We start from the raw sequence: 11,026 nt of genomic DNA, 5'->3' as shown, positions 1-11,026 counted from the left end.
ATGAGGACATCATTTTTTGGTGTTAGTTCTAGGAGGTGTTGTAGGTCTTCATAGAACCGGTCTACTTCAGCCTCTTCTGCATCAGTGGTTGGGGCATACACTTGAATTACTGTGATGTTGAATGGTTTGCCTTGGAATCGGACAGAAATCATTCTGTCATTTTTGAGATTGTATCCCAGTACTGCCTTTTGCACTCTCTTGTTGACTATAAAGGCCACACCATTTTTTCTACGAGATTCCTGGCCACAGTAGTAGATATAATGGTCTTCTGAGTTAAATTCGCCCATTCCTGTCCACTTTAGTTCACTGATTCCTAGGATATCGATGTTCAGTCTTGCCATCTCATTTTTGACCATGTCAAGCTTACCTTGATTCATAGATCTTACATTCCAGGTTCCTATGTAGTATTGTTCTTTGCAGCATTGGACTTTCCTTTCACCATCAGACACATCCACAACTGAGGGTCCTTTCGGCTTTGGCCCAGCCGCTTCACTCTTTCTGGGGTTACTTGTACTTGTCCTCTGCTCTTCCTCAGTAGCATATTGGACACCTTCCGACCTGAGGGGCTCATCTTCCGGCGTCATATCTTTTAGCCTTTTGATACTGTCCATGGGGTTTTCTTGGCAAAAATACTGGAGTGGGTTGCCATTTCCTTCTCCAGGTGGATCACGCTTGGTCTGAGTTCTCTGCTGTGACCTGTCCGTCTTGGGTGGCCCTTCACGGCATAGCCCACAGCTTCATTGAACTGCGCAAGCCCCCTCGCCACGACAAGGCAGTGATCGGTAGGATCAATGCGTAGCAGCAAATTAGCGCATCGATGCAAGACTTAACAAAGAGATGTGAGAACGGAATTGGGAGTCCAGCAGCAGCACCAAGACAAACCAAGCTCAACTCTGTGTACATGCGAGAAAGGAGACTCAGCACATGCACACTTCTTCACGTACATTGAAACAGATTTCCTCAAATATTACATACAGGTGGTGGGGAGGGGTTAGTTGCCAGGAAGAGCTGATTACAATTTATCTTTATGGATGAGGAGATTATAGATCAAGAGGGGGTAGCAGTGTGGGTCCATTGTGGCTGGATAAATAAATAAGTGTTGCTAGTCTTTCAAATGCCACTGGACCTTTGTTGTACAGCATACGTTTTCCTGAACATAGAGCACCACTACTGTGTTTAGATTACTAAACTCAGGTCCTACCATGTAATTTTTACATAGTTTAATGTGTCATGTTAATACTTATCCATTGCTTCCATTCAGTTTTATATTCCTGGTTGGTTCTACAACCCAAATCCTACTGCATTGTTTACTGAATGTCCTATCTTGTTGATTAGATTGACTCTGTGCAATCCGCCTTGAGTCCCAGCGAGAAAGGTGGACTGTAAATAATATAAAATAAATAAAAAGATGCACAACATGTATACCCATAGGAGATCTGTTTTAAAAGAATCAATTCCAGTGTGTTAGTCTATTGTCGCAAAACAAAGCAGGAGTCTAGTGGAACCTTAAATACGTTTATTTTGGTATGGATATTCCGGGTGCAGGGAGTCTCTGTTTAAGTCTGGATACTTTCAATGAGATAGCCACTTACTCATATACAATGGAAGGAAAGAAAATAGCTCTGGATCATGAAACCGCGAGGAAAGGCGGGATATAAATGTTTTAATTAATAATAAATACAACAGGTTAGCAGGATTGTGTTATCACCGGGTATTGCTGATTCACATTCCGTACATTAGAGCTTTGCATAGAACTGTCATGGAGCCTTGCATTACACTGGATTTTAATCTCACTGTTTGCCGTTCCCCCCCCCCGCTCCCCTGTGCCAACACGTGTGTGTAGTGGATACAACTTCCAGTATCTTCTCTCTAGGAATACTGGACACCTGACTCTTAGAAGTAGGCATTGTTAGGAAAGGATCATGGGGGAAATGCTCTGCAGATAAACCTTCCAGTGTTTTCTCTCTATGGGTACATGACTTGCAGTGGAGAAGCTAATGCCATGGGGGGATAGCAGTGCATCTAGTGAGAATATCACACATTTGAGCTTAGCAAAGACATGTCAAACTACACTGTTTGCATTTCATTGGCTTTTGACCCCAATGCTCATTTCACACACTGTGTGTGTGTGTACATATGTCTGTCAGCTTGAACACACATGAAGCTACCTTATACTGAATCAGACCATTGGTCCATCAAGGTGGCACCTAAAAGACTAACAAAGGCCCCGGTCACACAGCAAAGTTGCCGCGGGAGAGGCACGGATAGTGGGCGGATTATCCAGGCACAATCACACCCCAACATCTGGGAAGTGAAGCGCACCTGTGGCTTACCACCGACAACGTGCCTTAAAAAACTAGTCCCTCCAAGGTACTAGTAAACGTTTGCCATGGGCTACTTCCAGACACCTGTGGTGTGATCGCGCCGCCGCACGGCATTCCCCTCCAGTCCCTCGTTTACCCGCCGGCACCAAGGGAAGGACCCATGGTGTGCCACCGGCGCGTCTGATCTCGTAATCGCGCATCAAACTGCGCCAGGGCAATTAGCCACGCCTCCCCCCCCCCCGCGATATCTGGTCTGTGTGACCAGGGCCTAAACTGTATTCCAGCATGGCATTTAGATGCTATGAAGTCTTAGTCAGCTCTTCTGTAAATCTCAGCAGAGACTTCTGCTGTAATATTAGAATAGATTCCCTGTTTTGATTCTCTATTGCGAAGCACAGAGATCCTTTATCCATAGCGATGCCTCATTAGCAGGGTTGCCAGGTCCTCTCTGGCTACTGGCAGGGGATGGGGGCATAGAGTTGTCAGATCCAGGTAGGGAAACTCCTGGATGTTTGGGAATGGAGCCTGGGGAGGGCAGGGACCTCAGTGGGGTACAATGCCATAGGGTCTACCCTTCAAAGCATCCATTTTCTCCAGGGGAACTGATCTCTGTAGTCTGGAGATGAGCTGTAATTCCTGGGGAATCCCCAGGTCCCACCTGGAGGCTGGCATTCCTATCAGAATTATTCCCAGAACTGAGTACTGGGAGAGTTAAAACTATGTTGTGCAAGTAGAAAGAAAAAGACTGTGGCCCTGGTCACACAGGAGGATTTGCCCCGCGAAACAGATGGGTTGAGGGCGGATTAAACCGGCACGATCAGATGCCAACATCTGGCAAGCGTCGTGCATCCGCCCCTAACCCGTTCCTTCCGGCCGAAAACGCGGATTTAAAAGATACCTTAAAAACACTAGTACCTACTTGGAAACGGGCGGGCGTGTGAACGCCGACACGCCCGCATCCCGTGGTATGCGAGGCCCTGCCACACTGCACATGTGCACAACTGCGCACCTGCCTCACCCTTCATCCCATCGCTTCTCCCTTGGCATGTGATCGTGCCGGGGAGCAAATGCAGCGTGGCTTGGGAGAACTGTCTGATCTCGATGCCCCACTTCTTTTCCCGCTAGTGTGACCAGGGCCTGTAATGTTTTCTCAAGACAGGAAGCCATATTAGTCTGTCTGTAGCCATAGAAAAGAGCAAGAATTCCAGTAGCACCTTAAAGACTAACAAAATATGTGGTGAGGCATGAGCTTTAGTGCTAGTTTCTGAAGAAGTGAGCAGTGACTCAGAAAAGCTCACCCCTGCCATATATTTTGTTAGTCTTCAAGGTGCTACTGGACTCTTGCTCTTTTCTACTGTACTGTTTTCTGACTGTATAAAAAGAGCGCGAGTCTGCTCTTTTTCTCTTCGCCTCTGATCGGCATGGGCATCACAAGTGAACAGGAAATGGGGAAAAGGTTCTTCAAGCCATACGCTCATTTTCCACAGCCCAGAAGCCTGAGCTTCCGGTATGCCATTGCTCAGCCGTTCTTCTCTATGGATGCCGATGGAGCGTCGCTCTAAGCTGCGGCGCTCTATGGTACATAGAAGACATCAGTTATCTTCTGCCATGGAAGTCGCCGGTTCGGACTATTCTGGAACTGGGATCCCTTGGAAGGAACGGGTGTGAAAGGCGGCCTTTGTGCGTGGGGGAGGGGGGGTGTCTGTGGCTCGCCTGTCAAGAGGGCGGGTGGCTCTGGGCGAGGGAAAAGAAGGGGAGGGGGCGGTCGCGAACAGGGGGGGGACTACAACTCCCAGATTGCCGTGCTGTGGTGGGAATCCCCGATCACGTGAACTCGCCTCGGTCCTTTGCATCTCCCCTCCCCGCCAAATGGAAAATGGCAGTGCCGGGCCCCGGGGAGCGGTGGACTGAAGGTAACTCTCCATCCTGCGCGTGGCTCCGGAGGCTGCCGCCCTGCGACCTCGCAGCCTCGGGGGATGAGGGGATGACGCGGGAGGCTGGAGCGGGGCTGGGTACTCCGAAGCGATCGCAAGGCGAAGGGTCGTCTGTTCGGTGACATCTTTTCAAAAACTAGCACATTTATTGCGGCGTAAGTTTCCGTGGGCCCATTTTATCCGATGCATGGAGCAGGTACATTGATGTACGTGCCTGCAAGGCAAAAAAAAAAATTCAACAGCGGGCCAAATGTGTATGGAATTCAAGAGATCTGCACGGTCTCTGGTTTGCTGTGCAAAATTCAAACGCACACAGTGGAATGCGTTCCTAGTTTGTATACATCTGAGCTTTGCATAGCAATGTCACGGGTCTACCAGGGCTTTTTTGATGGCTCCCATTTCTGCCTTTTCTTTCTCTGTAGCCGTGTGCGTTTGCCATCTAATGATAGGACTTCATACACTGGACGAAGTCGGTTCTGCAAGGGCTTGTCCCCCAGGATATTTGTTGGTCTTTAAGAGAGCTTTGTGATGTGTGCTGCAAAAGACTAGCCTGGCTCTTTATTTATTTATTTATAATTTCAATGTATACACTGCCCTACCCCTGAGTACACACAGCTCAGGGCGGTGGAGGACATAATGATAAAAGCACTCATAAATAATAAAACAATGTAAAGAATCCATAGATAAAAACAGTTTCAGATGTCAACACTTCAGAGTCCAAATTTTGTCACTGCCCCACAAGAAGGTGGGAAGGAGACAGGAAGAAAAAAGAAGAGAAGGGGGGTGGAGAAGGTAGTACCCATCACTGCCCTCAATCAAAAGCGTGGAGGAACATCTCTGCCATGCAAGCCCTGCGGAACTGCATTAGGTCCCACGGGGCACAGATGTTATTCAGCAGAGAGTTCCACCAGTTAGGAGCCAGGACAGAAAAGGCCCTGGCTCTGGTCGAGGACAGCCGGACTTCTTTTGGGCTGGGAGTGGAGAGCAGGCTGTGGAATGAGAGTAGACGAGTGAGAGAAATGTCAGTGGAGTGGAGTGGCGAAGGGAGTTTGCATTGATTCTGGACTGTGGATAGCATATAAAATGTGAGAAGGGTGGAAAGGGGGGGGGGGGAACTCACCAGAGGAATGAATCCAAGGTTTCATCTAAAACTGTTTACCAGTTTTTCAACTCATAGCTCCAAAATTGCATATAGCCATATCCTTGGCTAGATTCAATGTTTTATTTATTTATTTATTTTTCGCATTTGTATCCCACCTTCCCCAATGGGCTCAGGGCGGCTAACAAGGGCAAGGTAATAACTATGCCATAATTAAAACATGTTATACATAATAACTTTAAAACATATAATACATGGTAAAACATCCAACATTTCAAACAATGGTGCAAATGTTATGTTATACATATGTTATTATAAGTAATAACTTTAAAACATATAATACATGGTAAAACATCCAACATATAATACATGGTAAAATATCCAACATTTAAAACTGATGTTCTTCCTTCAGCTATCTTATCTGGCAGATTTCAAGGGATTCCCTATCCTAGCAGGTGCTGTCCTTGTATGAAGGACTGTGTTGAAACTGTTGCCCATGTCCTCCTCCAGTGCCCTCTCTGTTTGGCGTCCCGTCTGGATCTTCTATATCCCATATTAGGCCAATTTTTAGAGACCCCCTGATGATTTTAAACTCCTTTTCTTGCTCGATAATCCAGATACAGAAATAACTGAAATAGTAGCAAAGTTTCTCTGCAGTGCCATGGTCCTACGGCCTGATAAGTGAGATTATGAATTCGGTTTTATTTTGATGTTACTCTGCAATTTTAATTTTACTCTGCATGATTTTGTATTTAGATTACTGTATCTTTATTTATATGCCAATAAAAGGCTTTGGATTTGGTTTACCAGTTTAAGTGAACATCTGGTGCCACGTGTTGAGAAACTATGCATGTGAAAACTAGCCCGGGTTTTGGCCTTTGGATGGTAATCTTAGAAGGTCCCACTTTATTTCTCTTTCCATTTCCAAGCCTTTCAGGTATGCACACCTGTTGCATCTGCTGTGGCACACTTCCTTTTAAAGCTCCTCCATTAACACGCCTGTTGTTGTTCGTGTTAAAATGAGCAAAACAAGCTGTCATGAGGTTGGGTAAGCCATCCCTTTATTTTGCTTTTCAAAGATGCTTCTAAAACAGAGAGTTTATACGACCAGCGCAACATCAAAATAAAACGTACAGATCCCAAGAAGCATCCGAATCCTGCAGGATTTTTGTTTGTTGGTTCTGCATTTGAACTGTTACCTAAAAATACATGTGTGGCAAGAATAAGGGACTTCTTTTCCCTTTGATATTGGGGGCGTGTGCATATGTGTGCATGTTTTATGATGCCTGAAGCTATACGTTTTCCACGGGTCACACCTGCCTTTCTTTGCAGCATTAATTGATGAGCTCAGAAGAAATCCCTACACATTGGAGGAGATGAGGGAGGATTTCGACTGCTGTTGCTGTAGTGACTGTCTGAGGATGAAGGAGGATGTGTGTGACTGTGGGAGGAGTCAACCAGTCTCTGGAGAAGGAAGCATGACCTACACAAAAGAACAACTGCTTGGGGTGCAAAGGTAAACAAAAAGCCTCTGTGCCGACACTATATGTGTTTATCATGGTTGCAACCCGCAGTGTGTGTCTCTGAAAGATACATTGTGCAAAACGTCTCCAGATCATGGGAGGGCAATTACCACGTAGTTATGTCATGTATACCTTGCCTTTCTCCCCAAGTGGGAACTCAAAGAGGCATACATCACTCTATTTTATCCTCACAACCACTCTGTGAAGTAGGTTAGGCTGAGGTTGTATGATTGGCCCAAGGTCACCCAGCAAGCTTCCGTAGCAGAGTGGGCATCATTAGAACCTGGGTCTTCCACATCCTAGTTCAGTACTAACACCATATCGTGCTGGGTCTCAATGGATACAAATGCCCATTAAGAGCTTTCTCACGTTTGTGTTTTTGAGACACTGTTATAATTCCGGTGAATTACAATGCAAGGGAATGAAAAGAAATACTTCAGACTGCTTTTTCGTCTAACAGCTAGTTGTGGCTTTTGTTTGTTAAACTGTAAGGCTCTTTATGCAGAGTCTCGCAAAAGTATTTTAAAAGTATTTTGATAGTACACATATTTACCAATATTCAGAGGCAAAACTGATCCACTAAAAATTCTTTCATGGGTAGCCAGACCTATATCTTTAGCAGCAAATGTGGTAAAGTGCTCTAGTGCTATCCTAAGCAGAGTTAGTAAAGGTAAAGGTTTCCCTTGCTCGAAAGCCAGTTTAATCCGACTCTAGGGGGCGGTGCTCATCTCTCTTTCCAAGCCAAAGAGCCAGCGCTGGTCGAAGACTTCTCTGTGGCCATGTGGCCGGCAGGACTAAACACCGAGGTGCATGGAACGCTATTACCTTCCCACCGAAGTGGTACCTATTTATCTACTTGCAATTTCTTGCTTTCGAACTGCTAGGTTGGCAGGAGCTGGGGCCAGAGCCAAGAGCTCACTGCGGCACTCGGATCTCAAACTGCTGAGCTGCTGACCTTCCGGTCAGCAGTTCAGGATCTTAACCTCTGAGCCACCACAGCCCCAAGCAGAGTAATGCCCTTCTAAATCCTTTGACTTCAGTAGACTTAGAAGGGCATAGTGCTGGTTAGAATTGTACCACTGGAAGCATAAAGAGCCAAATAGTAAAAGTGAAGGAACTCTCACTACAACCAGTTTTTATAGCCTAATATCACATATAAATCCAGGGTTGTGTTTTCTTTAATATTATATTTTGTTAAGGGTTTAAAAACTTGCCTCATGTCAAAAAAAATAAGAAAAGAAAAACAAACTTACAATCAGAAGCTGGACATAAAGAACAAAGTACTACATTATTCTGTTGCCTTCATTATGTCCACAAGCTCTGGCACAGCTGTCCTTGAAAAAGAGCAGTTTGTGTCAGAGTTCTCTCAGCCCCACCCACCTCACAGGGTGTCTGTTGTGGGGAGGGGGAGGGAAAGGAGTTTGTAAGCCGCTCTGAGACTCCAAGTGAAGGGTGGGGTATAAATCCAATCTCTTCTTCTTCTTCTTCTTCTTCTTCATTTGAAATGGATCTAATAAGCAATCCAGTAATAATTCGACAAACTTGCATATCTCATTAGTTTGTGGCTTGCGTATCTCATTCGCTGTAACAGGCTGCATTAAAGGGAAAACACTTTTGTCATTCTAATACTCTAATCTACTATTCCAAATAAGAAATACACTAAAATGGTATCCTCTTTATTTTAGAATAGTGATTGTAATGTAGTGCAGTGAATATTAGAATGGTATTTTGGAATGCATTTCTCTGGTCTAGTAACAGAAGAGATATAAGCAGGCCCATAGCCAGGATATCTCAAGCTTTACATAAGTCGGGGGGGGGCTGACATTAAAATAAAAGGGTGTTTTCCCAAGCCCTGGAAGCCCAGCGTCACAGAGCTGGCCTCTCCCGGTGCTCCAGCGGGGCACCCAGGTGCAGGAGGAGGAAGAAGAGGAGGAGGAAGAGGCGCGCCGGCCCAGCCCCACCAGCCTCTGAGCTCCACCAAAAGTTCCTGCTGGTCCCACCTCGCCAGCCCGCCTGCCTGCCTCACGCAGATTCCCACCTGGGAGTCCCGTGCTGCTGCCGCCAGCTCAGGACGAGGGCCCGGAGCCGCGGGGGGGGGGGGCTGGGATGGAGCCTCCAGGGCTGCTGGCCGGAAGGGAAGGGGCAATGGTGGTGGTGCGGGGAGTCTTCAGGACAGCCCAGAGAGTCGGAGGGCCTGGGCTAGATAGCAGTGTGTGGGGCCCTGTCAGGAAGTTGGGGGGGGCCAGGCCCCGGGGGGCCCACTGTAGCTACAGGCCTGGACATAACACTGCACTAGAAATCACCCCACGTCAAAGAAAAAGATACTGTTAGTTACCTCCATGCTTGAGAGGAGACAGATGGAGCGTAACGACAAGGTCACAGTTAATTACTCTTAGCACTCCACAATTAAGAAGGCTGCGTTTACACATCTATCTCCGATTTTGACATATTTATTTGCTTCACTGTTTTCCCCAGAATTAAATCCAAACAAAAGTGACCTTATAAACTTAGCTTGTTGTTCCTGTTTGCATCTGTTAAAACATCTTTATTATGCGGGTGCTAATTTGCTGTTCAACCTCTGTCTTATATGTACGGACTGCTAAATTCCATTTCATTGTATCTGAGGAAGTGTGCGTGCACACAAAAACTTATACCTTGAATAAAACTTTCCTGGTCTTAAAGGTGCCACTGGACTCAAACTGTGTTCTCCTACCTTTATTTTATGGTTCAATACCAGGACCGGCAAGGCACAACATGGGTAGATCCATTATATCTGATGTGCCAAGTAACTTCTATCAGCACTTGCTTTTGCTTCTTTTTACTTACTCATGGTGGGTAGGCGAGAGAAGGGCAGTTACATAGCAAAGAGGGAAAAGCAGACTAAAGCAGGAGGGGGGGTGTCTTGCTGTATTTGAAAGTATGAATTGGTAAGAGAGTTTCTGTATATGCTTTTTGTGACAAATACACAATTAAAGAATTGTGCTTGTTTTGTAGAATAAAGAGGTGTAAGAATTATTATGAAATTCTAGGCGTTGAGAGTGATGCCACTGATGAGGAACTGAAGAAAGCGTACCGAAAACTAGCCCTTAAGTTTCACCCTGACAAAAATTGTGCTCCAGGAGCGACGGAAGCATTTAAAGGTAGGTAGGGGGAAAGCCTGGACAGAGGCTGGTTTTGGAGTGCAGAGCGAGTGCTGCGCAGTAGAGCTCAGTAAAAGGTAAAAAATGTTCTGGTATCTAGAACAAAAAAATCTATGGGGCCGGTAGTGGTGGTGGTGGTGGAACCTGCTGTCAACTCACAGCCAACTTATGGCAACCCTGAAGGGTTTTCAAGGCGAGAGATGTTCAGAGAGAAGTCTGATCTGGATCCTACCTGTGTCTTCTGTTGACAGTTCCAAATTTTTAGAGTGATATCTTGGTTAAGATCAGTAGGTTTGCAATTTCTTTGCTCTGTTGTTCACTGAAAAGGCACAGTATGCCATTCCATTAAGAGATGGCTTTCTATCATTTAAAGGATACTGAGGTAGAAATTTTCTATCAATGGAAGGATTTTCTATCAATGGAATTTTTGTTGAACTCCTCATACAGACCCTCCATTTGCCCTTCAAGTTGCCACTGTCCCTCAGGAAGTTCATCTGAGGGCTCCCAGGCAGTCCAGTGGGCTGCAGAAGGTGAGGGAAGGTAGGAAAGTCCCATTCCACTGACAGAAGTGCCTTCCATAAATGGAAGATTATTACTGGATCCAACACTATGACATAATCCCATCTGTGCTGCCCTGGGTGTCTTTTTTGGGGGGGGAGGGGATATTTTTTGTATTTTTCATATGTGCATGTGTGTGAGCAGGGCTATTTTTGGGCAGGAACGCACAGGAATGGAGTTCCGGCTGGCTCCTGAGTTGGCCACGCCCAGCAGGAACTCATTAGCATAATAGGCCACACCCAACAGCAGAAACTCATTAGGATTGGCTTCATTAGGGGTGTGTGGCCTAACAAGCAAAGAAGCTCCTGCTACAAAAAAAGCCCAGGGTTTTGACAACAAAGTAAACAGAATAAGAAGCGAAAGGTAGGTGTGGCTGGACGACCACGCTTCTGGTAACATGGGGGTGTGGCCTAATACGCTAATGAGCTGCACTGTCGGGGGTGTGACC

The 11,026-nt window shown here is 46.1% G+C and overlaps 1 protein-coding gene across 1 annotated transcript in view; it reads left to right on the top strand.

Moving 5' to 3' along the window:
- Positions 1-4,200: 4,200 nt before the first annotated feature.
- The window catches only part of DNAJC18 (DnaJ heat shock protein family (Hsp40) member C18), an 18,834-nt gene continuing 12,008 nt past the window's right edge, over positions 4,201-11,026 (top strand). The window contains exons 1-3 of the mRNA XM_015411019.1: positions 4,201-4,237; positions 6,690-6,873; positions 9,875-10,020. Coding sequence (XP_015266505.1) covers positions 4,201-4,237; positions 6,690-6,873; positions 9,875-10,020 — 367 coding nt within the window. The remainder of the gene's footprint in view (positions 4,238-6,689; positions 6,874-9,874; positions 10,021-11,026) is intronic.

This window comes from Gekko japonicus, unplaced genomic scaffold (assembly GCF_001447785.1).
Source record: "Gekko japonicus isolate JY-2015 unplaced genomic scaffold, Gekko_japonicus_V1.1 scaffold428, whole genome shotgun sequence".
NCBI classification, from domain to species: Eukaryota; Metazoa; Chordata; class Lepidosauria; order Squamata; family Gekkonidae; genus Gekko; species Gekko japonicus.
The sequence above is the reverse complement of the archived record's forward strand: the minus strand, read 5'-3'. Positions and strand labels throughout refer to the sequence as shown.